Raw genomic sequence first — 27,340 nt, 5'->3', positions numbered from 1 at the left:
GCAGTACATCATTTTGCAAGGTGTAAAAGAGCTGTGTAACAGGCAGTACTGGTTAGAATTTAGTTCCCGTATATTTGAAGTGGAAACTACATTATATTGCGTTGTCATTTTTTTTAAGGTAATACATTTAATTGAAGGAATTATAACTGGCCAACCCCCCCCCCCCCCCCCCCCCCCCCGTTAGATCAGTGTCATGGTTTAACCCCAGCCGTCAACTAAGCCCCACACAGCTGCTCGCTCACTCCCCCCACAGTTGGATGGGGGAGAGAATCAGAAGGGTAAAAGTGAGAAAACTTGTGGGTTGAGATAAAGACAGTTTAATAGGTAAAGCAAAAGCCGTGCATGCAAGCAAAGCAAAACAAGGAATTCATTCACCACTTCCCATGGGCAGGCAGGTGTTCAGCCATCTCCAGGAAAGCAGGGCTCCATCACACCTAACAGTTACTTGGGAACACAAACACCATCACTCCAAACGTCCCCCCTTCCTTCTTCTCCCCCCAGCTGTATATGCTGAGCATGATGTCCTGTGGTCTGGAATACCCCTCTGGTCAGTTGGGGTCAGCTGTCCCGGCTGTGTCCCCTCCCAACTCCTTGTGCACCCCCAGCCTGCTCGCTGGTGGGGTGGGGTGAGGAGCAGAAAAGGCCTTGGCTCTGTGTAAGCACTGCTCAGCAATAACAAAAATATCTCTGTATTATCAATACTGTTCTTTCTGAGCACAGATCCAACACATAGCCCTATATACTTCCTAGCTACTATGAAGAAAATTAACTCTATCCCAGCCAAACCCAGCACAATCAGCAACAAAAATAAAATATCAGATGATTGTGACTGTCTTCAGTATAGAATATTCAAAAAGCAAAATGAAGAGAATAAACAAAAACCAGGAAAAGATGTCATAGAAAGTATATTTAACAAGGGAGAAAAAAGGAAATTTTGAATTTAGAATTTCATGGTCAAAAAGACAAAATTCTAAAGAGAACCTGTAGAATTAAAGAAAATATTGAGGACTCAGAAAATAAATAGGAAATCAGGTAATGAACAAAGTCCCTTGAGAGACAAAAAGAGCAGTCCTTTTTCCAATAAAGTGATTGTAAGAGTTGCTAAGTGAGAACCAGGTGTATTGGGAAGACAAAATAGTTGACTGTATATGTGGGGAACTGGCAAGGCAAGCTAGTCATCATTTGGGATGAGTGTTTGCTGTGCCCACAGAGAAGGGGGACAAAAACATTGAGTTTAGCAACTAGAAGGAATAGATGCCAGTGTAATTGTTTGCAGTACAGTTGGGGAAGGTGGAGGTCAGGGATAATTCTTAACATTGCTAAGTGGTTACAGCCGGAAAGACAAGAGAGCAGCTGATGATGAAACAAGGACCGTGGAAGATGGGAAATGGCATTTGATGGGCAGTGAAAACAAGATACGACCTTTTGGTCATAAATTAAATGTTTGTATCAGCTTCCTAGGCACCTGCTTGTAATCCTTCCTAAGGATTTAATGGATAAATACTTTAAAGTAGCTAAGTGATTCAATAGCCCAAGTCCTATTGATTTTCAATGGGATTTAGGTTTGTAAATCACTTAATCCCCTTTAAAAATGCAACCTTTTGTCATTATGTGGGACAAAATAATCTGAATCAGGTCTCAGATTAAAAACTGAGACTTTCTAAACACAGACCTTTCAGACACAGCAAAGTTATCAGATTTTTAGCTTTTATATTCGCTTTCTCTGAGACTCTCTGTTAATTCTTGCTTTGAATCTCTATCTTCTACATTTCCAAACAAGAACAGGAGATTGAAACAGTAATACTACTGCCTTTGGCGCGCTCTCTCCTTCTCTCATGCTTCACTTACAGGACATACTTGCAAATGCAGATATACAAAACTCTGGCAGTCTCCTCTGCATACATCAGCATGTCTGTGGCACTAATTCAGGGGTGGAAAATACCATACTGTGGTCTTACAATTTGCCAGAACCCTGCTTTGTTTCCCTTTTGAGTTCATAACCTCTTACCATCAGAAAAGAGATTGGAGAAAGCATTATGTTGATCAGTTCAGTGTTCTGCATAGTGTTCCTTTTGGATTTTATTATTATTGATACATAAGACTGATTAAAAAAATGTGGTTTAAGACCAACAAAGGTGACAAGTGCACCACAGCTACAATTTGTGAAATAATTGCTGTGCTGTCTTTGGAAGCAGGACAGCAATTATTTATGCATCTTTAAAGAATTCATCTTTGAGTAATGAGCATGTAAAAAGGATTGGTTTGCTCCTACCTAAATTGAAAAAAAAATTAGAATAAAGGTTTTCTTCCCATGCTTTTCTACTTGGAAAATTGTTCTGACATGCCTGCCCAAACAAGGGAGAGGTACTTGGCTTATACCCTTCTGGTCATGAATATCATTGATACCTCTGATAAACACATTTCCATGCTATGCTGATGAATTCTGTGCCTTATATTTGAAGAATTCTAAGTCTAACCAAATTATTCTTTGCTAATTTTCACATGTAAAAAGTGAGCAGCTGATTATTATTTTAATTCTATTGAAATTTATTTAATTAGATTGAAAAGTACATCTCTAGATATCAGAGCTGAAAGTGTCACAGCACTGGTCTCGTACAGATTTGGATGTACAAATGGAAGAAACAGTACTGCAGTTAGATACGGTTCTGCAATAGCAAGAATTCTCTGCAGAAATTCCTGTATATGGATATATATATCTATGTCTAAAGGGGTAAATTACACTCTTCTGCTTTGGTCATTGAGTTTGTTGAAGGTACAAGCCAAATCCTACTCTCATTTCTGAATCTGTCCAAATCTAGGGAGTTCCTCAACTTCTGTGGAATTACTATCATTCTAATTGTTGTAAAGAAGTGGAATTAGGTTCATACAATCAGGAGCATATTGCTTAACAAGAAAGTAGTAATAGACTGTGAATAGATTGTTACAAGGCTAAAGAGGTATTTTGGTCCTTTTAGAAGATAGGAGGATATTAATTATTTTGACTTCATACAGTCCAACCAAACCAGCTCACAAGTTTTACTTTATAGTGTACGCACTAACATAACGTTTTCCATTTTTCATCTAGAGTTTGAAAAAAACGGGGGTGATGTCTAAATAGCTGTTTCTTTACACCTACTCTGGTAAAATACTTAAAATGGGAAAGTGTTCTTTTATTTTGTTTTCGTCTGATATCATTGCACTGGCGGATAGAATACAGCCAATGGGTAGACTGAAAATGGAATTTAGATGCTGAGACACTTGGTACGTAGAGTAGTTTCATGCTTCTCTTGTGGAGCCCAAGCCATTCTGTGTCTAATATATATGAGAGTATGACAACAAGCAAACCTTTGTCCTGTAGTGATTGGACAGGGATGATATGATTGGGGAGATCTGGTTCTTCTCCTACTTAACAGTTTTAAAATGCACAAGTGTCCCAGAACAAACCCCAGGACAAGACAGGATAGAGGGATGAGTCCTTTGCAGCTTCTTGTCCCACGAACAGGAGTGGGACCCTCAAAAAATTCTGATGCAGAAGTGCCTGCTTTGCAAATCTCATTGCCTGTGAGGTAGGCCAGCTCAGTGCTTCAGCTTATCAATACAGTGTCCTTTCTGACCGTTGCATTAAGGAATCTTTATGCAGCATATTTTGGAGGGGGAACTTTGAAGAGCCTAGATCAGGTGCCAGTAATGAAATAAATAAGAACTCCTATGATATTTTTTTTCCCCGGTAGGTTAGCTATGATGGAGAACTTCACAAGCACCCACAGCTGGAGGCTGATTTGACAGCAGTGAGAGAGATCTATGGACCTAATGCAGTATCTCTCAGGTATGTCATTGACATTTCTGTATTGCTGAACCTTTAACCTTTTGGAGATTGAATTCCTTGTGGACTTTCCCTGACTGCCAAAGCAGAAGTCTCTTCTGGTGATTGCTGCATATTGTGTGGCAACAGGAAGGAACGCTGCTGGCTAGCTATAATGTTCATTTTGTTTTTTCTTTTTTTTTTGTGGTTGAGTACTGATACAACTGGCTGTGCTGAGAATAAGCCTTGGAAGCCTCTTCTAAAACATCATTGTCTTTTGCAGTCCAGTTGGTATTTGATCAGGCTGTTGTATTTTGTCAAAAATTACTAGTCAGCATTACTCTAAACCCTTGTTAAACTCCTTTTCTGTTATATTCTGTCTTTTGCCCTAGAGGTGAACAATAGGAATGATAAGAGATTTAGTAAATGTTTTCCCTAGGGAAAAATTGAAGGAATTGGATATGTCTACTCTGGAAAAAAGAGAAGGAGAAGACATAATAACAGTTCTTCTTCAAAAAAGCTGTTTGTAGGTAGGAGGAGTGATTAAATGTTCTTTATTGTCATCATGAGAGAGACAATAAGAAACTAGCTGTGTTAGCAACAAACAAGAATTTGATTAGATTTTAGGAAAGCTTTCTAATTGTGGGAATCTAAAGTATCCTCCACAGGGAAGTGATGGAACCTCAGTCAGAGGTGGATTGCAAAGTGTAATTACACAAAAATTCTGTTGGGCATATATGAGTATGTATGATTCTGTCACAGGGCATAGCTGTATGATATTTTTAATACGCTTCAGGTGTTTTATAACATCATTTTCCATCTATGTAATCTTAATAATTTAATAAAAATAACAGGTAGGCAAGATGTAACAGACCTGTCAGATGTATTACAAAGAAAATATCAAAGTTGTCATACAAATAAAGTAATAAAATACAGAGAAGATAATAACCTTAGGCATACATATATTGCAAGTAACAATTCCCATTAACCTCTAAACAATAAGCTCTGTTATTTTTGTCTAAGAAGAGAGAGCACATCTACAACTATGGTGTACTATACCTTTTCAAATTAAGTGAAAATTTCATTACATTTCGAGGACCTGGGGAATTTAAATCCAAATAGTTGCAGATGGGTTTAGGAAATGAGTGAGATAAATGTTTAGTTGCCAAATGGATAACTATGAAATTGAGAATATCTTGATAATAGGCTCCCTCAAGCTTCTAAAATTGAAACATTATATGTAACCTTTCAAAAACTTTAATGCATCTAATTTATTGAATGAACCGTTTCATTGGAAGCATTGTGATCTGCTTAGGTTCACTCTAGTACAAATTCGCATCTGTGGCTGCTTTTGGCATGTGGAAAACTTTAACGATTCTTCCACTCTGTTGCAGTTGAAAATACTTATAAATTCTTGGAAATGAGAAACGGCATTAAGCATTCGGTTTCATCCCTCTCCTGCAGCTCCACTTCTCTGTGGAGAGAGGAGTCTGTCTGACAGTGACACCCACTAAGATGCATTATTTCCTAGACAGTTGACCCTCTTTTAGTAGTCTCTTGCTGTCACAGAGTCAACTGTACACATAAAAGTGAAATTCCTATACCTGCATGCTTTTCACCACTGCCCTTTGAAATCTGGCCACGAAAGCTGTGAGAAAGCCCTTTGGACCAACTGATCCAAACTCTTTGGTATCTATTTACATTGCTTATGCATTGGTGGACAGAGGACCTCTGGGAGCTTCAAAATCAAGATGTGTTCATGGAGCCATTGTAGGCAGCAGACCTAAGCTTCAGGTGCTGGGAGAAAACATTTCTTCATGCCTTTCAGCTTGGGGAAGTAAAACTAGAGTCAGCATCATGTGTCTAAAATCCATTTTCTAGGATGGCAAAGGGATTTCAGTGAGTATAGAAATTCCACAGTTATAACTTATTTTTGTCTTGTCCTTTCTTCCACTAATATTTCTGTGTTCCTCAGTTCAACTGTGTTTCTGTTTAATTTATAAAATTATGCTTGTTCACAGCCTTTTGAATCTCAGTCAAGTGGGTAACACCAGCCTGGGTTCATAAATATTACTTAATAGTTCATAACAATCTGTTCTTTGGGTCTTGTGGAAAATTCACGAAAAACTGAGGCCACTGTTGTGTAGGATAGTGGCTAAGCCATTCAGTAGGTGGAGAATTTCACTGTTTCAAAGCCAGGTCTTCAGTGAGCTGTAGGAGGTCAGTAAGTGCCTGTACAGCTCTGGGTGAGCAGAGTCTGGAGCAGCTCTCAGGGTGGCTGGGAAGCTCCAGGTAACACAGCCCTGGCCAGCTGTTTGCCTGCCCTGTGTGTGCCATGTCTGGACACATCTGATCTAGAGATAGTCTTTGGGTTTGCCCTCACCAGAGAGAACCATTGAGATGCCGAGGTTTGGTAGAAGGGATTCCCTCCACCAATCTTCACAAGAGGTCAAGGCATTTCCAGTGTGAGCTAGGTCCTACCATGGGCTGAGAGGCCACATTGGTAGGAGATAGTTTTATTCACAAAAAGTATTTTTGAATTTCAAAATTACCGTATCAGCTTATTTATGCACAGCTGTTACTGTGCAATGTCTTAGTCTAGTTTAATAGAAAAGCGTGGAAGTCACTGTGAGAGCAAGCACATAAATGCAGTATAAAGAAAAAAAACTAGTGAGTAGAAGCTAGTCTGTGAAAAATTGGGAGTGATTGCACTTTTACAGTATTGTCCACTTAAGTAATTTAAATGAAAAGGAAAGCAATTTTTTATTTAGGTGTATGAATAAGTATTTTCTAGTCCTATTTTTCAGAAGTCTTCAAGTACATTGGGAGAGGGCAATCAGAATGAGTCAGAAAATAAGAGGCAGAAAAGCCATACTTTAAATGTAAGATTTCAGATGGCAATGAAACACCTACGAGCATAAGTTAAATCTGAACCTTGGGGGATTCCAGAAATACTACACATAACAGATAAAATAAGCTAACTATTGCCTTAAGCACCTTACAGGGCAATCTTTATGTTTTGACAAACAAACGCTTGAATGTATGAAGCAATCCCACAGGTATAATATGCCACCCTCTAGGCTATGTTGTATTTGTCTTTAACAATTTATCTCAAACCTCTACTTAGGTTATTGACAGTTAACCTGAAATACTTTTGAAAATTAACTAGGGTTTTCTTTTGTTATAAATAGGAGGAGCATGTGACCTTGAATTTGTTTTCTTGAATTATTTGTGCAATATGCAAGACAAAAATACATAGCAGCAATGGAGAGAGAATTTAGGGGAATTAGTAGAAAAAAAGATTTAGCCTGTTTAAGCAAGGTCCACTGAAAGAAAGTTTCAGTGCAGCAGATGGTCGTCACCCACTGGGAATATTGATCCAATGTATGCAAATGCATATTTTGTAAGCATTCTGATTTTACAGACAAGATTATCCTTTATAAAATCTTTGCTGTTGTAAGTACTCCTGGGCTGAGGAGTATCTTAAAGAGCTCTAATGTAATGTAATTCTTTCCTTTCAGGGAATATGGAGCCATTGATGATGTAGATATTGATCTGCATATTGATGTTAGCTTTCTTGATGTGAGTAATCTAATCACAGAATTACATAATGAACATTAACACCCATTTAATTCTGCTACACATCAGACTCTCTAGACAACCACTGAGGCTTTCCTTTTTCAGAGACTTGATCTTCACAAGTGGCTGTCACTTTATTGATTGATACTCAGTGGAAAGGTTTCCTTTTCCTTTTATGATCACATTGTTAAAATGCTTTGTAGGGTTTTATTTACTGCATGTGTATTTCCTTTTGAATATGGTTTGTGAATGGTAAATGTTTTAACTGATATAAATGAAATACATTTACTTTTTTGCTATCCTAGATGTTAGTTAGGTGAAGGCACTTAGAGTCCTGAAGGGATGAAGACCTTGGCTGAAGCTCTCCTATGTGCTTCTCAGCATCCGCAGCTGATTAGGGAGAGGCTTGAGTGGCAAAGGAGACACAGGACAGTGGTGCTGTCAGCTGACAGCATGGCTTCTGTAACAGTTACACTGTCACTAGCTCCACACTTCCTCACCTCACCTGCGCAGTAACTTCCTGTCCTCTAGATAAAGAATAAAAGTCAGTGCTTTTAGGGGCATCATTAGCTTCTGCACAGATATGTCATATTCTCTGGTCAGCACAACACATAAGATAGTTATTCTTGGGCTTTTCTAAAATTTAAGAAAATCTGATCATACCATGAATTATTTTAATCAGTCTTAAGGAGCAAAAGTTTCCTTTGCCCTGTGTTATGGGATGAGTTTCCTTTCCATCTTTATTTGTTCCTTTGCTTCCCAGCTTTGAAGTAGTATCTCTTGATAAATGGGAATGTGTCTGCCTCCACTGTAGATGTAGTGTTGTGTATAAACCTGTGCTCAGTTTAAATGAGCATACTCAGGAACTGGAAGCAGTCTAACACCGCTCTTAGGGGCATCAGCAGGCAATAGTTTGTCCTAAGTCTCAAGTTTAAAGTTGGAGTAGTTATTCCACAACTGGGTAAATGGATGGATGATGTTTATAACACCCCTAAGGCAGACTGACAAAATGCAGCAGTTCCTGATGATGGCTAATGGTGTCTGTTGTTTTCTTTTTGTCTTGAACTAGGAAGAGATTGCTGTGGCTTGGGATGTAATTCGCACAGAGCCTATAATAGTACGATTGCACTGTTCACTTACACAGTACTTAAATGGTCCAGGTTAGTCACCCGTGTGTTCTTCATGTGGCTTATATGGTGTCTCAGTCTGAGCCATGTACTAGGTGATCGATACTCATTTACTATCAAATCTTTGACCCTGCGTGTGCTTAGATTTACTGCTGAGAGCAGTCCTACTGCTTATATTTATGTGCATGGCTAGGCCCTCAATGATGGCATGGGCATCTAATTTAAACATTCATAGGTTGATTTTTGGAACTTGTTTTCCTGATAGCTTTTGAAATGCAACTGCTTCCCCTAGGAACCAGGGTTAAGGAATAAAGATCTACAGTTTCTAATATGTGATTTCCTGATTTTGGAAATCAGGCATCATCTGCACAGCTGAGATATTACTGATAAGGTATACATACACAGACCTGTGCAGCACATTAATATGCCCTTTTTCACACACCTTTGAAGAATCAGGTCATGATAATTACCCTTTCAGCTTCTGATTTCTATATGGCTGTGTGAACTCTGGGAATCTCTAGATTTGAATGAGTTGTTAAGTGAGTAAAGCTTCCTCATGAGAGTAAAAATGGTCAGACTCCTGAAGAATCAACTTATTTTGAAGATTTGGAAACATTCATATGCAGAATCAACTTCCGTTATGTTTTTACAGTGGGAAGTCAGAACTAAGTTGCAATTTGGATCATAACTTGCCCGGCTTTGGAGGCTTCCAGTACAAGCTGTCAGTTCAGGCTTGTATCTGTGGGAGAATTCTGCCTCTGGAAAATGCATAGATATTTCCAGTCATAATATGTTTAGCAAAATCCGTCCCAATGAGCTATTTTTATAGGATATGTTGCCTGCCGATGCTAACCATAAGCTATATTCTGTTCATTCAAATAAGCATTTCATTACATCAATCTTTTTTTTTTTTTTTGCTTGACTTTGGTCTTTTTGTCTGTATTTTATTGGCTCAATCTTTTTTGTAAGTAAGTGGATCTTAAAATATGTATTTGCCGTAGCAGGTAGCAGTGTTAGTATTCAGAATATTTCTATCAAAATGTAATTTAAAAAATAAAAAAGTGCAGCAAATAAGAGAAGGTGAAGCGTGAAGAGCAGCATGCAGTAAGATATGATCTAGTGAAATGAGAAGTAACAAGATATCTTCTGCACCGTTGACAAGGTTAAAACAGGAAGCTTGCTTCCCAGTCCTGCAGCTGACTGATTGTGGGAGTGCCTGAGTATCAAGAAAGGCAAGATCAGGGCCAGAGGCAAGTGCTTAGCTGATACTGGTTTTAAGAGCTCAGCTGCTGTTGCAGCCATGTCTCTATTTAACAGAAAAGGCCCATGAGATCCACCATCTTTTGTGTTAACAAGACGCTTTCTCTGTGAATTCCTCTTCCCCCTTAAATACGTTTTTTTGAGACCACTGGGCCATAACTTTATGCTACGTGTTTTTCTTCTATAGTATTTTCTGTTGATTGATAAACAGAAATGCAGTATACTCCAAAGCACAATGAGGGGTATTAGTACCACCTTGTAGCTGTGTAATATCCTGATTTTAGATAGTCATTCTTCTAGTGAATAGCTTGTCTCATTATTGTACTTGTGGACAGTTTCTCCCATGTGCCTTACAAACCTGTCTTAAATGAGGATGAATCAGCCTTTGGAGGTAACGGGCTGGCTTCTCTGACTGTAGAGCATAGACAACAACTGTAGTCTAGATGTCAGATTTTAAGACTGCTGGTCTAGCTATGATGATTCTCATTGAAAATATTCCCCCCCTACCATGTGTCCTAAATTTGACAATCTTAAGACATTGCTATCCCTAATCAAATCATTCATCCCTTTTGAAAAAAATCATCAGTTTGTCTTTAAAAGATGAGATTATATTCAAATAATAACATTAGAGAAAGGGTATCTACAGGGCTTTGAACTAAGTGAAATTGGACGGGCAGGTTAGATATATTGTATTTTATTTTGAAATTTAATTTATTAAAGTGAAATTAAAGGATAAACTGACATTCTGAAAAAAATCTGGCTTTCTGAGTGATCAGAATAATACAGATTTTAAAGTACTGATTTACTTTTTCTAATAAAATTTGAACCAACCCCAGATTTTTTGTTTTCATTCCTTTTTTATTTTACTGTAGTCATTATCACCTTATGTAATACGAAGTATAAAGTCTATTTGTGCTTGTAATATGTGTTGGCTGTTGTCCTGCCTTGAGGACCTGAGGCTCTCTCAAAAAGTGCTGGATTCCATCTGTCACTTCTATCTAGTAATTGTTATTAAAGGACTTTAGTAATACCAGGAGCTAATTTCAGAACTTCACCCCGTACACTTCCAATTTTCTGACAGACGAATATGGATGTACCAATGTTAGGACAGGTCTTGAGGAAAATTCAGGGTATTCCTTGGCCACTGGAATTCATATATCAGGCACTTCGATGAAGATTATGGGTCTTGTATTAAAATGCCCTCAGAAAGAAAAACCAGATACTGATTAATTCAGTTTATTCCACTCTGGGTTTTCTTCATAGTCACAGGAACTGTAGTGTGTAAAGACTACTTACTTGGAAAAAAATTTGAGATTAGGCGAGATAAATTACAAGTCCAGATACATTTAATCTGATGCTGCTCTCTAGTACTTGCATAATATAAAAACCAGACACTTTTTAGTAATTAAAATTAGTGGGAAGAGATACATTTGGGGGAATTCAATTTCTAAAATACTTATTTGTAAAATTACAAATTATATTGGCTGATATTCCCAAAAAGACCATTCATTTCTTAATTGGTTTGCATGACATGTCCACTTTCACCATTGCTTCAATGGTATTGTCTATAGTAAAGGTCCAGATAGAACAGAGTCCTTAAATATGATTTATATGGTCATGAGTTTTTGATTATTGCTGTAAGTTCATGTATCAACAATATCTCATTTTTCCATAGTGCCAACTGTGGATGTATTTCAGATCTCTACTAAGGAAAGATTTGGGCTGGGACATCAGCTGAAAAAGTAAGTCTAGAAAAGTGTAAACCCCTGTTTTTAGGCAAATACTACACTCTTTTTAGTTCCTGGACCATGTCAAGTAGGATAAAATTCTCAGGTTGTCAGGTTGGTTGGATCAAAGTGTTTTGAACTTGTTTTTCTTTAAATAAAAAATAACAAGATTTGCCTTTTTAAGTTCAGTTTTGACAGTTGTTGAGGAGAACCGGATTTGTGCTGCCTCCCAGGGTTTTCTGTCACTTTCCTGCCATTTAGGAAGTAAGCTACAAAAGTTCAAAAGACTGTAACTAGGAGTGTTGAATTTCATGTTTCTGCTTAGATGGTGAAGCCTCTGGAGCAGGAATGTTTTTGAGCATCTTGCATACCCTAAGGGGGCTATGCTTTCATGGTGGCCTCTAGGATGTACAACAGTAATTAGGCCATCCATGTTTTGAGGACAAGAGGGAAGAATAGTCGAAAAAATTAGCAGTTTCATATGTTCATGGTACAATTCAATTTAATAAATTTTTGCTGAGTCATCTTTTCACATATGCTTGTGTATGTGTAATAAAATGACAAGAATATAGGCTTTAATACCTGACCATTACAACATTACGAATCTCTTAAGAAGAAAAAAATCTTTTGATGTTTGGTGTTTAAAGAAATTCAGTGCAGCGTTTTCATAATCTTACAAATGAAGCAATGTTATGAAAATACATGACTTTGAAGAAAAATAATGAAATGCTCCCCAGACATGAACAGTCTCTTAAAACATTTCAGTACTTACACTGTCTCTGATTTGTGCACCAGGTAATTACTAAAGGTTCCCACAAGACATTTTCAAGGACATAGCTGTATAATTCACAGTTGAGCAGAAGTCAGAATACTCATGAACCCCGTGGCCATGGGGTTGCTGTGGCAACAGGGTATTCATCTTTGAAGAGTCACTAAATTTTTGGTAAAGTCCATACCAACTTCTGCTTTGACTTTATCACTCAAAGACCCCCACTGAAGAGTCATTAGAGTCACAGAGTAATTTGCCTTGGAAGGACCTACTGGAGGTCACCTAGTGCAACCTCATGCTCCAACTGACACTAACTTCAAAGTTAGGTTAGTTCACTCAGAGTCTCAGGCAGCTGAGCTGTGAAATCTCCAGCCTTTGTGCGCAACCTATTGTATTCAGCCATTCTTCTTGTGGATGTCTTTTTATAGCCTTTATGTTCCCTTGCCACAACTTGTGACCACTGCCTTTTGCTGTCCATCTCTGGGAAGTGTCTGGCTCTGTCTTCTCTGTAAACCCTCTTTGGGTATTGTAATATTTGACATCCCTACCTTCATGTTTGTGCTGTAGGAGAATATGCTCCAACTTGAGCAGTGTGGATGCTGTAGCCTGTCTCTATAGTCACTGGACAGACAAATGCCTATAGTTGGATGGGATGCCTTTGAATGAGTTTGTCTCTAGATCTCCATGACAGGCATACCTGCTAAGTCTTGCAGTGGTTGTTTACGCAGACTGTATTGTCAATAAGAGTTTTGTGTAAATTAGTTTTATGTGGAAAAAAGAAAACATTTTTGAGAAGCTGAGGCACCCAATCATCAGTCCACATACATGACAGAAAAAGTCTGCCTGTAGAGTAAGGACACTGCATCATGTTGCCTATGTGGTGAACAGAGAGACCCTAGTACTAAAGAGAGTATGTCTTGGCTAGGGTAAGAAAATCTTTTTTTTTTTTCTTAATTTGCAGAATCATGCAGACATTTGTTACACAACAGTGGAAGAATAGCAAAGAGAAATCTAATTGTACGCACAATAAGAAGGTGTCTGACAAAAAGGTGAAATCCCCTCTGCACATCTTTTCTACGCTGCGCAGGTAATAGCAAGAAAAATGAGCTGTTAACACCATATCCTGTTCAAAATCCACAGCAGACTTCACAAGGTGATATGTTGACTTTTCTCCACAGAGAAGTGCTCTATTTATATCTTACCTCATGGGTTTCCAGTCCTTGCCTTGCATGACATCAAAAGTGAACTAGGTACTACTGCAGCTTCTAAGATTATTTGAAGGCAGAGCATTTCAGTGCCCTACTCTCTGAAACGGCCATGTTTAATCTAGAATTGGAAATAATTAATTTTATATTATTATTTAATTTCTTGTATTAGTATCTTTATAGCTTGGTAGCATTTGACTTACTTGAATAGCAAGAATATAAGTAATATATACAAGTAATACATAACTTACATATATAAAAAAATTTTGTGGTTGTCTAGCTGTTCTTTCCACAGCTGTGTGTATTTTTAATTTTTAAAACTAGAATGGTTATTAGTGAAAGACTGATTTTTAGAGCTGCTGAGCACCCACCCCTCTCCACTGTTTGAGTACATTAATGTTCAACACTTCTGAAATGCAGGCATAAAATTTCAAAGAACAAAGGCATTAAAAACATAAGAAGTAATTTGTGAATAGTTAATTTGAATTCATTATGACTTCTGCCGGTTACTCATACTTGTAAATGCATGTAAAATCAGGCTCTAATTTTACCTCTTTCAGGAATGTGACCATTTACTCTGGCATGTTTTCCTGCTTATGAAGGGTTGACAGATCACCCCTTTATGAATTTGAATTGAATGCTTCTTTGAACATTCCTTCTTTTTGTTGAATTTTGCCATTCTAAATTCCGTGTATAGAAAAGAGAGGGAGTACAGCTATCAGTCACATTGAAGAAGGGAGGAATGTCAAAGATGACAGAAGATTATTTGTCTTTTTAAAGGTAGAAGAGGAAGGTGGTGTTTTAAGTAGAAAGCTTACCCATTCCCTACCATGCCACACACCATTGCCTAGTGCAGGCTGTAACTTGGGGTTTGGTTTTATTCAGGAGCGGCATACAAAAGCCAGCCCAATCTTTCTCCTCTTGATTGGCTGCTGCTGCAGTGCCTGTCCAAAGATGGCTCAGCCCAAATGCAGGGACCCCCTCTCTCTATAGAGCTACCTACCTCCTCTTCCTACCTCCTGTCTGCAGGAGGGTGGTAGTAAGCCAACTGCAAAAGTGAGTCAGCAACCTCCACATGCGTCTTCTACTGTCACCACTTGCTAACAGGGTGAGGAAACCTGCCAACCTCTCCCTCTGGGGTTTCCCTTCTTTTCTATTCAATCCAAGCGCCCAAAATACTCCAAAGATCAGGATTGCTTACAAAGCATAGAAAAATGGTTCAGCATACCTGTTACATGTTCTTGCTTTGCAAGGACAGGCAAATGTGAACCTTATGGAAATGTGACAGTTAGTATGAATATTGTTTCGTAAAAACATTTTGTTATTTACTTTCTGCATTCATAATTTAGATCCCTCACATCCTCATTTCTAGTGTTACAGAGCTAGAATTTGTCTAAAACAGGAAAGAAGGGCATCAAATTGTCTTCCACAAAGCGCCTAGATTATTATGAGGTTTTTAAATATAATGTTCATTTCAGCTGAATTAAATTTGATTTAGTGCCTGCAAGTTTCACTGCTCATTTTATCTTCCATTGGATCTGGACATAGAATTTGTTATGCTGTGTCCAGAAGACAATAACTCTAATGGGATCATGCCATGATCATTGCATAGGAAAGATAGATTTTGATAAGGAAAATGTGTTATGATCTCATGTGAAATATGTGGTTTTCATTTCAATGATCATTTCCTGAATAAATAGTTTGTTTAGAGATGTAGCGACCTCTACAAGGAGCTGTAAGGATACAGCTCTAACTTCTGCTTAAGCAGTCAGTCATCTTTTTGATCGATGAGCTTGTATGTAAATAGGAGTAAGATGTCTATTTGGTATTGGAAAATTAGTCCTACCTACAATTGCTCATTTTTTTAAAGTTGGGCTGTGTTTATCACTAGTGATGTACATAAAAACAGGTGACACAAAGATTTTTACATATGTGTGGTCTTGCTTGATTTGCACAAGATTTAGATTACTCTCCAACTTTGTCTTCTCCTTTATTTTTAAGGTCGCCAAGTTATCCTCCACCTGGGTGTGGTAAAAACAAATCAAAACTGAAGTCAGAACAGGATGGCATCTCCAAAACTCACAAGCTACTCAGAAGGACTTGCTCTAGCACAGTGAAGGCGGAGGATATGTGTGCCACAAAATCTCACAGAACCTTTGGCCGCTCGTTGTCGAGTGACCCTAGGGCTGAACAGACAATGGCTATTAAATCGCACAAACTGTTGAACCGTTCTTGCCCTGCAGCCGTCAAGCAGGAGGAGTGCATCACTTTAAAGCCCCATAAGCTATTAAGTAGATCGTGTTCTGGGGACCCTCGATGTGAGCACAACAGCACCTTGAAGCCCCACAAACTTTTAAGCAGGTCCTACTCCAGTAATCTTAGAATGGAAGAATTGGATGGATTTAAGAATCACAAGTTACTCAGCAAGACTTACTCCAATGCCCCTAAATCATCCAAAATGGAACCTTTCAAGGAGTCCACCATAGCAGAGAGCAGGAGGCTCTCTCTTACCTCAGGGCTTATTGGTATCTTAACACCATCTTCATCATCACCTTCACAGGCTGCTGTGCGTAATAATTTTTTTTTTCTGCTCATTTTCCTCCTATTATTTTCCAAATGTGCCATTATGCTTGTTACCGAAAGGCATTAATACTTAGGACACATGTAGTGAATATATTGGATATATTGAATGTATTGGAAGACAAGAGCAATGGAGTCAGCTTTTTAAGGAGGATTCAAACAACCGTGCATGCACATATATTTGAGTTACAAAGCCAGAATTTGCTTAGGTCAAGACAGAGATTTTACATGTCATGTTGATTACAGCTCAATGTACCTACTGGCCATGGGAAGAGTTCAATCATCCACTCCCTTCCCTGCCTCCTTTCTTGCTGCAGGAAGAAGGGAGAGTATGAGCTTCTGTGCTGTGAAATTGGCTTGGTCACATAGGTCTTTTCTCATTTCACTGTTTGCTTTGCGGGGGAAGCAACCGTCCATGGGCTTGCTTGGGTGCCAAGTTACCTCTCCTTCTGGTCTTTGCGTCTGTGATAATCATTGTAGTGGAAGGAATGCAGTCATGATTCAGCTTACCTCTTGCACATTTCTACTTTGTGAAAGGTTTAACCTTCAAACGCGCTGGTGGCAGCTGGAGGTTGGGGAAGGATTTAGGTGTACACTGGCCCCCTTTCTTTCCCCAGAGACATGATTGACTGGGAAAACAAAGGGTAGCACATATTCTTAAATTTAAGAAAGAGTGCTCAAAATTAATTCTTCTACTTCTGCCTCTTAAGAGATGGCTTTTATACTTTAGAGGAAAGAGTGGGTCTGTTTGCGCTTTTTCAAGGCATCCGTCTGTTTTATGTGTTAGATCTGGGGAGAGACACTGAGGAGACAGTTCTCTCCACTTCCTTAGCCTGGTGGTAACTTGACGTTCTCAGCAAGAAAAAGCTCATTCTTGCTTGAAATGCCATACATATATTCAAAATAGTGCATTCTGAAGAATGAAATTACATTTAGTGTGCTGTTTCTCATGGTAAATTAGTTTAATAAGCTGTGAGCTATACTCATCAGATCTAAAAGCAGTGATAGACTATCATAAAATCATTTATATACATGCTGTGAAGTTGATTCCTGTAATGTGCACAGCACTATTAATTTAAGGTGAGATAACAAACTTTTTACTTGTCACAGTTTAGAGATGCATTTTTTTCTGAATCAGCAGAGGATGTCTTAACATAGCAACACTTTTCTCTCCTGAAGTTAGTAGGAAAAGTCCCATTGATTTTGATAAGATAATGAAGAGCTGACTTAGTGGTTTCATTACTGATGTTATCAGCTGGTATGGAAGAAATGCAAAGCCTGCTTGGCAGTCTATAGAAACTACCAGTAATTTATTGCTAGAATGCATTTACTTTGAGGGAGAATCATCACATACATGGTCAGGTGCAGTTTGACTGATGTTAGTGGAATGACATCAACAATGCATTTTACATTTTATGTGCAGGCACCAGATATATGGATAGCCTGGGTGCCTAACTGCAATTCGAAGTCAGTGGAATGTGAAAGTGATGAACTGGGACCCTAACTTCTCTTCAGTTCTCAGCTACAGTATTTCAATCTCATATATGAATACAATTAGGACGATTGTTTCCCAGGAGACAAAAAAGAAAAGTTTCCCAATTAAGCAGTTAGAGAAATGAAAGGAAATAAGCCCATAAACAAAATCAAAAAAAGCTGTACATGGAGCTGATCTGACCCATATTCAAAACAAGGTTTGATTGAGATAGATATCAGCTTAGAGGGAATTTTGTTCCTTACTGACTCCTGTAGCAGAAGTTCCTTCTAATTTGTTGCTGTGTGTTGAAAGAAAAAGGCAGAAAGAATTTGAGTGGGATCTGAGCACAGAGATCTGTTAGTGTGGTGCTTACAGAAATGAGATCTTAGTAAATACAAAAGAAAAAGATCTTCAGCCGTTCTGAGAGTTACATTCGTCATTCCAGCCCAAGCAGATAGCCCATATTTGAATACACAATACACAGTTAAAATTTAGTTGAAGTTACCAAATGCCAGTTTATTAGAATAGAATGAAGGCACCAGTGTTTCCATTTGAGATTAAAGTTTTGGGGATTCTGAGATACAAAACCTCATCAGATTTAAGAACTAAAAAGAAATGCTAAAAATCTACCCCACACCCAGCAAACAGTAAAAGGATTGATTATTTGTAATGGCTGGTTTATGCAAATGAGAGATATTTTTAGATGCAAGTATTGTTTAATTAACATATTTGCATGCAAAAAATACAAATATTTTACCATTTCCTTATAATTAGTCTACCAACACTGAAGTTGCCTCAACTTTTTCCTTGCAGCAAAACTATGGTGCAAAATGCATTCCGGTACGAGACCGTGGCTTTCTTGTGCAGGTAGGATGTCATATCTTACCCATTTATGAAGCACTGAGGAGCATGAGCTGACTATTAATTATTTTTAAGCAGATGTTATTTTCATTTTCATTGTTCTCAGACTATTGAATTTGCTGAGCAGCGGATACCTGTATTGAATGAATACTGTGTAGTTTGTGATGAACCCCATGTGTTCCAGAATGGCCCTATGCTGAGGGTAAGTGGTGTGCTTGCTGGGATAAACAATGCATTTTATAATGCCTTAAATAGCAGTGGACCATACTAACCTGTTACAAAACTATTGAATTATTTCAGATGCATTTCATCCTAATATCCTTTTAAGATGCAAAAATATAATGCATATTAACCAGATTTTGCTATAAATTTGAAAAAATGTATTGCAAGCAAGAGAGATGGAAATCAGGCTTGTATAATATCATAGAAACATAAAGCTGGGCTGTATTTCACTGAACACTATTGTGCTACAGTAGTCACAACCAGATAACATAGAGGAAGTGCATTAGAGTGCTTTCCAGGTCCTCTAGCATTCTTTTAAAAGCTTAGGGTCACCTCAGTCCTTGAGCTCTTAGCAAACTATAGCCAGGGTATTTAGATACACTGGTGTTAATGCCACAAGGCTGTGAAGTTCTGACAGTCTTCTGCTCATGGGCCACTGGGATGAGCCATTCTCCATAATGTGATAAAAAAGGCAGTAGAAGGAGATGCTCTGTGAAGTGTCTGATATAGCAGTGACTTAGTCCAGGGGCACTGTTGTGGTTCAGTATGCCCAAAGTCTAGCCACTTAGGCAGCTCTTCCTTCCTTTCATTCCTGTATCACTGGGAACTAGGAATTCTGCATGCTGAATGTTGTACCCTCTCATGCTGTTGGTGAATGCATACAGTGAAAAAGAGTAAGGTTGGTCATGAGAGACACACTCTGCCTGGAGCTACTGAATCAGTGCAGCTTTGTGAAAGAGTATATTAGGAGAAAAAAAATTCTTACCTTTAGGATTGATCTTGCAGTTTAGAATCCTTCTTGTTTCACCTGTCCTGAATCCTATGGAAACCTGAGTAACCTTAAAAGCTTAAAGCCATGGAAAACTAATACCAGCGTGTGAATGGTCTGACATCTGCCAATTTCCCCACAGTGTGGCGAGCAACTACGCATAAGTTGAAGCAGACATCATCTATGACAGTTCCATGGAACTAAATTCAGGAACGTTATTGCTTACACGGTAGCAAAAGTCACCTCAGCATCATCCACCATGACACTCTGGCACCACGGTCAGGCATTCTGACTGTAGACAGGGTTTGCAAGTAAGCTGCTAATAGGATTTGCGAAAGCATCTACATATTCAGTTAACACCATTTCAGGTCATGGTTAAACCTCTGTACTTTTGAAACCAAACCTTGATTAGAAGCCTGTAGAAAAGGCATCAGTTCCTTGTTGTTCATCTTTGAGTGCACTGCTATGCATGTTACCTGTGACATCATAAGACAAAGTCAGTAATGTTTGGATAGTGAGTAAAGTTTAGATAATGAAATAATTTAAATTATTGGGTTTTATCTATTGTCCATAGGGCAAAGCAAACAGTAGGATTTATTCCTGTTCACATGATGAACTATTAAAAGAAAGCAGAATGGAAAGTCATCTGCTTTAAATAAAAAAAATCTTAATTCTTCTTGCTTTCCCACCTTAGAGATTAAAACCCCTCAGAATTAGTTTTCTCTGTCTGCAGCTTAAAGAGGGGTCATTTTAGCTGTTTGAGAGTTTGTCAGTGCTTCAAAACAGATGAGAATGCAAACGTGTTTGCCACTAAACATATCAGTGCCTTTGCAAGCAGCAAAACCTAGCAAGCTTTGCAAAAATGAAAGGCTGTCATTATATAACCCAGGGAAAAGGGAGATAGAGGGAAGAAATCTAGCATGCTCTGTGCATGCTTGAATGACTCAACAAGCAATATAGAGCCATTAATAAGTTTGCAGTTCTGTAGCAGGTGAGACAGGATCTCAGTTTGAATCAAGCATGAGCTTGCCAAAGGGTCTTAAGGAAATTTATGCTTCACTCTACTGAGGACTCTGGCAGAGGCCACCTAAAGCAGTCGATTGTAGGGTTTCTTTACATGCTTCAGCTGCACACGCACATACACATATGTACATATATATATAATGTATATAAAGAGAATAAAGAATGACACAGCTGGAAGAGAGCACTCTATGTTTAATACTGCTGCAACAGCGGATCTCAGAAATACAGTACTTTATTAAGCAGAATGCGGTGGGCTTTCATTTAAGGCAAGGCATGCAATCTAGCCTTACGTCACTTAATGGATCCCATATGTAGTATCCCTAGCCTTCATAAAGGGCTTCAGAGTGCTCATACTTTTGCTACCACAGTAACTTCACCAGGTTTCGTAATGATCAGAACCTTGCTACGGTCTGCTTATATTTTTAGATTCTGTGTCTAGATCCCGTTTTCTACAGATGTCCATATCTCAAAGGCATTACTTAGATGGGCTCTATCTGTAGCTGGTTGTATCACAGAAGATGCCACAGACTAAATAACTCTGGATGGTTCACCAGTCTTTTCCTTTAAAGAATAGTTCCTCCACACAAATGCACACAGGGTCATGTTTGGGTGTGTGTATCCGTAACGATAAGTTTCCCTTCTACCTTTTGACCTTTTTTTCAATGACAAAGAAGGCTTATGAATTTATAAAAGCATAGCAAAGTTATTGCTTCAGATGTTATTTTAAAATGTATTGAGGCTTGATTTTCTGATGTTTAATGGAGTTTTACACAATTGAAAAGAAGCCAGTAAGGTATTTGATTGTGTAATCCTCCAGTATGTAAGCCTGAAACCTTTCCTGAACTATAGTGCAGTTTAATTAATTGTCTTGAAATGCAGTTTAAAAAACTCAACAGTTGCCATCACACAATAATTACATTCTTTTAATACTGTCAGCTGTCATTTTTGGGGTGTATTTTTTTATGCTGGATATTAATGACTTGCATAAGTCAGGTGTTTCATCCTCAGGACAGCTGAAGATACTCAGTGAAACTGAGAGATAAAGTTTTTCCTTTCTGCAGATTTGCTCTACAGGCTATGTTTTCATCATAGTTATAAAGTATCTTTAAGTCAGTCTCTCTTGGCACAAGCTTTCTTCTCAGTATTGTGTTTCTTTTTCTGAGATAACTTTTTCTGGAGGGTGTTCTGTTTTTAATATCTATTTCAATTTACTTTGCTTTCTTAAAATCTTGACATCCTCTTTCCCATAAGATAAGAGCAACTTGATGACAACAAGATGTGTCTTTTTACATAGCTTAATATAGACACTAGGTACACATGGCAGACATACCATCATATGGAAGATGTCTGCTGCAGAACAGCTGCATAACACAATTGCGTATGTTTGGCTTTATGCTCTTACAGTGGACACCTGTCTTGCTCCAGAGCCGATGGTACTAATCCAATCATGCAAATGTTCCCTCCTGGTTCAGGGATCCTGTTGTACACAGGAATCTTTGGATGTTGTTAGGCTTAGTCACTTATTGAGGATAAAGAAAGAGGCTACCTTAATGACTTACTGAGGATGAATAAGTACAAAATTCTTAGATTTCCCTTGGGAATTTCTTTACGGCGCAAAGTATGGATCTTTCAGAACAACCAGTTTTCTTTTGAGCTCAAGAAGTTCCCTGAAGTACAGAAGACCAGAATTACAGATACAGTCCTGTGTGTACTCCACAAGTGTGTGTGTAGTTAAAAACATGTTATGTAGATGGGGTAACTTCAAAACACTCACAAACCTAATGCTTTCACAAGGAACTGCAGCTGTATTACTGTGAAGGGGAAGGACAAAGGTTCTCTGGAAAGGAAGAAGGAGTCTTAGAAAAATACTATAACACATCGTGAAGCTGTAACACTCTTCTTTATAAAGGTCCATGGTCCATTGCTTCATTCCATCCCCTTTTTAAAAAAAAACCAACATTGAAGTAATCAATGCTTTCCTGTACTGGTTCACGCCTTTATCATATGAGATGAGGGTGAATGTAATTTCTCATCATAGCATGTTTCTTTAGTATTTGTTTCAAGAGCACAGTGAGATCTAATGATTATTTACAGTGCACCCAAAGTTATAAAGGCTAAATTGGCTATTTAGAGATACACAGTTACATAGACTGCCACCAAAACCTGCAAATTCCCTGATATCACTGCATGGCATGATTTGCAGTCTTTCTGCAAAGCACAGGGAAAATTCAGTGAATACATGGATCCTAAGAAGAAAAAGTATTATTTAACCTCTGGCATAACGTAAACCATACTATTTTGTGTGGTTATTCCTAACAGTGATTTGAATCCTACATATTTCACTCTTCCTAGAAGGATTAAGAAACAGCTTTGAAATCATTAGCAAGGGTTGGGACTGCAGCCTTTACATCCAAACAGCTCCCTTACCTCATATAAAGAATCACAGTGCATCCTCCTGCAAGGCGACCTGTGCTGTGCAGCTCTCAGGAGCTCTGTCATCAGTCTTTTCTGAAGTAGCTCTTTGCTCAGCTTTGAAAAACAGTGGGAAGTACAGGGTCAGATACAGGTTTTGTACTGAGGAGAGATGGAGAAGGCAGACCTGGTAAACCTACTGAAAACAATAAGAGTCTGCTCGTTTGAATTGTTAGCTTTGTGTTACTGTCTTTGAATTTGTTCTCAACAGAGAAGTTATTTAGATGAGTGAGAAAGGGACTATTATTTGTTTGCAATTAATGGCTAGATTTGAATTGTTTCAAAAACATATTTTGGAATGCTTTTTTTCTGACATTTTCAGATGGTATGTCATTCACACATGTGTTGTCAAAATAGTTAAATAGATTGTCCTGATTTCTGTCAAGCTACCATATTAGACTAAATATTAGAAGTAAACTTAGGAAGTTTTAACAACCTCCACAAAGTCCATTCTGAAGTACTGAGATATTCTCCCATGGGGCAGGTGTCTCTAGTGAAAAGCCTCTGAAACTGGAGCTTGTTTCATGCACTGCCTTTCACTGGCTTTTGAAAATCTCAAAGGATGTAGACTCCACAACCTCTTTGGGCAACCTGTTCCGGTGCTTGGTAAAGCTTTAGAGAAAGCTAATTTTAGCTTTATCTAAAACTTCAGATAAAGTTTAGATAAAGCTAGTCCTGTATGAGAGAATAAACACACTAACTGACCTCCAAAGGTACTTTTCAACCATATGATTTGGTTCATCTAGCTAAAAAATGTATTTTCCAAAGCAGATATAATAATGTAGTAAAGAAACTTCAGCATTATTTGGTTCTATGTTAGAAGGCTATTAATGTTTTTTTTAATGCCATATGAAAATCTTCCTGTTACTCTAGAGCTGATAATAATATTCTAGGGATGGACTAAGTTGCACTTTAGTAATGCAGTAGTTTTGCTGCTGTAATAGTACAGAGATATTTTGTTTTAGGAATTCAGCATGTACTTTTATTACAAACATTTAAATATAATGAGATCATGAGTCATTAACAAAAGTGGTTATTATATTTAAGGATCTGATTAAAAGAAGTATAATAAAAATATATGATCATGTATTATCACATTCAAAGACTGGAGGAAAGCATACGTAACTCCTCTCTCAAGAAGAGCAGGGGGAGGACCCACAGAACTACAGGCTGGTCACCCTCACCTTGATCCCTGGGAAGGTGATGGAGCAGCTAAGCCTGGAAACCATTTCCAGGCACATTAAGGACAATAAAATCAGCAGGAGTAGTCAGCATGGCTTCACCAATGGGAAGTCATGCTTGACCAACTTGATAAACTTCTATGATGAAGTGACTGGTCTGGAACATGAGGGGAAAGCAGTGGATATTGTCTACCTGGATTTCAGTAAAGCCTTTGACACTGTCTCTCATAAGATCCTCATAGACAAGCTGTTGATGCATGGGCTGGATGAGGAGATGGTGAGGTAGACTGAAAACTGGCTGAATGGTCAGGCCCAGAGGGTGAATATCAGTGGCACAAAGTCTAGTTGGAGGCCACCAACTAGTGGTGTACCTCGGGGGTCAATACTGGGTCCGGTCCTGTATATATCTTCATTAATCATCTGGATGTTGGAGAAGAGTGTATCCTCAGCAAGTTTGCAGGTGATACAGAACTGGGAGGAGTGAGTGATACTCCAGAGTGATGAGGTCCCCATTCAGAGGGACCTCGACACAGGGGAGAAATGGGCTGCCAGGAGTCTTACGCAGTTCAACAAGGAGAAGTGCAAAGTCCTGCATCTAGGGAGGAACAACCCCAGATGCCAGTATGTACTGGGGGCCACCCAGCTGGAAAGCAGCTTGGCAGGAAAGGACCTGGGGGTCCTGGTGGACACCAAGTTGAACTTGAGCCAGGAATGTGCTCTTGCAGTAAGGAAGGTTAATGGTATCCTGGGCTGCATTAAACAATTGAATTGCCAGTAGGTGGAGGGAGATGATCCTTCCCCTCTACCCAGCACTGGTGAGGCCACACTTGGAGTACTGTGTCCAGTTCCAGGCTCCCCCATACAAGAGAGAGATGGAGCTAGTAGAGAGACTCCAGCGAAGGGCCACTAAGATGATTAAGGGACTGGAGCATCTCACATAGGAGGAAGGGCTGAGAGAGCTGGGACTGTTCAGCCTGGAAAAGAGAAGGCTCAAGCAGGATCTTACCGATGTCTATAAATACCTGAAGGGAGGGTGCAAAGAGGACGAAGCCAGGCTCTTTTCGGCGGTGCCCAGTGACAGGACAAGAGGTAATGGGCACAATCTGAAACACAGAAGGTCCCGTTGGAGCATCAGAAAACACTTTCCTACCTTTTTCACCTTTTCTGAGGGTGACTGAGCATGGGAGCGGACTGCCCAGAGAGGTTGTGGAGTCTACATCCATGGAGACATTCAAAAGCCATCTGGGCACGGTCCTGGGCAACTGCCTCTGGGTGAGCCTGCTTGAGCAGGGGTACTGGACCAAATGACCACTGGAGATCCCTTCCAGCCTCAATCATTCTGTAATTCTGTGATCATACTCAGCTTTTACATAGTATAATTTGTGTGGCTAATGTCTATCTTACTGTCTATGCCTTCCCGAATTCCTCATTTACAAATACTAAAGCCATTGGTAAAACAGCATCATTGAATGGATTTTAAAGACCTGTGAGACAATTATACAGGACAAAAAAATCTCAGAATGTATTAAATAAGGTGATTAAAAAACCTCTCTGTATCAATAATTTTCCTTTCAGTCAAGACTTCTCTTTAGAGTGCCATCTTGTGTTGAAACCTCAGTCTGAGGCCTCTTCAGAACAAAGCAGGAAATAGTAAAAAACTCAGCAAAACTAAACTAAATTCAAGCTAGTTTCTTTGATTTTTGCACTCTGGTACAGACACCTCTGCTGTTTAAAGTTTTGCTCATAAAATATGAATGGTAACATGCTGCAAAACAATATTTGAAATACCCATTGTTTGTATTTAGCTGTAAAAGGACAGTCTGGTAATTCTGATATATCTGTTCTTATATTAGTAAGCTTACATTTTTAGAATGTTTTTCATCCCAAAGTGCTGAGTTACGATTTATTCATTATGGGTGAAATCTTGGCCTTGGTGAGTTCCTGTTGACTTGAAGAGGTCTTGGATTTCTCTGTCCTTTGAATATAAGACTCTTAGCCACCACTGAAACACAGTAGCATTGATGTTCCAGAAACAGTACACCACTTAAAGTTGGGAGGATTTTTGAGTAGAATAAACTTCATATGATGAAAAGTATAGGTGTACAAATATGTTTAGCTGGGCTGGAGTTTAGCCAAGATGCTTGTGGAATTCCAAGGTTCTTGTGGAATAACGCCATGGTCCTTCTTACCATTACTCCACAATATAGTCTGGTTGTATCTGTTTTTATGAAAAAAGCCTCTCCAGTCAGAACCACTACTTTAGTAGAATGGATTTAAGTCGCTTTATTTTTTACTAAGAGAGTAAAATGGCTGCAGCATAGCTTTCACTGTCGCCAAGAACTTACCAAAGTGAACCTTGCCCAGCTAGCACTCCATAATGCTTGTTTATTTGCCATCTATTTATACATCTGGGAAGTAAAAATTAAAAAAAAGAAAAAGTATAAGCTGCCCAAGAATGCAGAAAAAATGAAAAGCAGAAAATAAAATCTGGATTGGCCAAAACAAAACCAAACAGAACAACTGACATTTCTTACTCAGCCTCAGTCTACTGTCATCTTTCTACAGGTTGTGTCTGCTTACCACTGTGGTATCTCCTATGTCTTTCAGAGGCATGTTCCACCTGTCACATGAATATTGTGAGATTATTCAGACAGGTTACCTTACAGGTTTACAGTGAGATTGGGTTTTAAATATATTCCTGCTCTTTAGCAGTGTGTATACCTATGTAGAGCTTACACTAGCTTGACTTTATACTATAAGTAAGCTTATACTATAGAACAGACAGAACAGACTCTTTCAGCTGGAAGGGACCTACGACAATTATCTAGTCCAACCGCCTGACCACTTCAGGGCTGACCAAAAGCTAAAGCATGTTATTAAGGGTATTGTCCAAATGCCTCTTCAACACTGACAGGCTTGGGGCATTGACCACCCCTCTAGGAAGCCTGTTCCAGTGTTTGACCACCCTCTCGGTAAAGAAACGCTTCCTAACGTCCAGTCTAAATCTCCCCTGATGCAGCTTTGAACCATTCACACATGTCCTATTACTGGATACCAGGGAGAAGAGACCAGCACCTCCCTCTCCGCTTTCCCCCTCAGGAAGCTGCAGAGAGCAATGGGGTCGCCCCTCAGCCTCCTCTTCTCCAAATTAGACAAGCCCCAAATCCTTAGCTGCTCCTCACAGGACATTCCTTCCAGCCCTTTCACCAGCTTTGTTGCTGTCCTCTGGATGTATTCAAGGACCTTCACAACCTTCTTAAATTGTGGGGCCCAGAACCGCACAGAGCAC

General features: G+C 38.9%; 1 protein-coding gene across 1 annotated transcript in view; it reads left to right on the top strand.

The window, feature by feature from the left end:
• The window catches only part of PARP8 (poly(ADP-ribose) polymerase family member 8), a 120,256-nt gene that overhangs the window by 62,306 nt on the left and 30,610 nt on the right, over window positions 1-27,340 (top strand). Inside the window, exons 7-14 of the mRNA XM_030005025.2 lie at window positions 3,732-3,826; window positions 7,324-7,384; window positions 8,451-8,541; window positions 11,444-11,510; window positions 13,226-13,351; window positions 15,471-16,035; window positions 18,337-18,390; window positions 18,491-18,586. Of these exons, the coding sequence (XP_029860885.1) occupies window positions 3,732-3,826; window positions 7,324-7,384; window positions 8,451-8,541; window positions 11,444-11,510; window positions 13,226-13,351; window positions 15,471-16,035; window positions 18,337-18,390; window positions 18,491-18,586 (1,155 nt within the window). The remainder of the gene's footprint in view (window positions 1-3,731; window positions 3,827-7,323; window positions 7,385-8,450; window positions 8,542-11,443; window positions 11,511-13,225; window positions 13,352-15,470; window positions 16,036-18,336; window positions 18,391-18,490; window positions 18,587-27,340) is intronic.

The sequence above is a fragment of the Aquila chrysaetos genome, chromosome Z (genome assembly GCF_900496995.4).
Source record: "Aquila chrysaetos chrysaetos chromosome Z, bAquChr1.4, whole genome shotgun sequence".
Classification (NCBI taxonomy): Eukaryota; Metazoa; Chordata; class Aves; order Accipitriformes; family Accipitridae; genus Aquila; species Aquila chrysaetos.
This window is presented reverse-complemented; position numbering and strand designations above follow the sequence as displayed.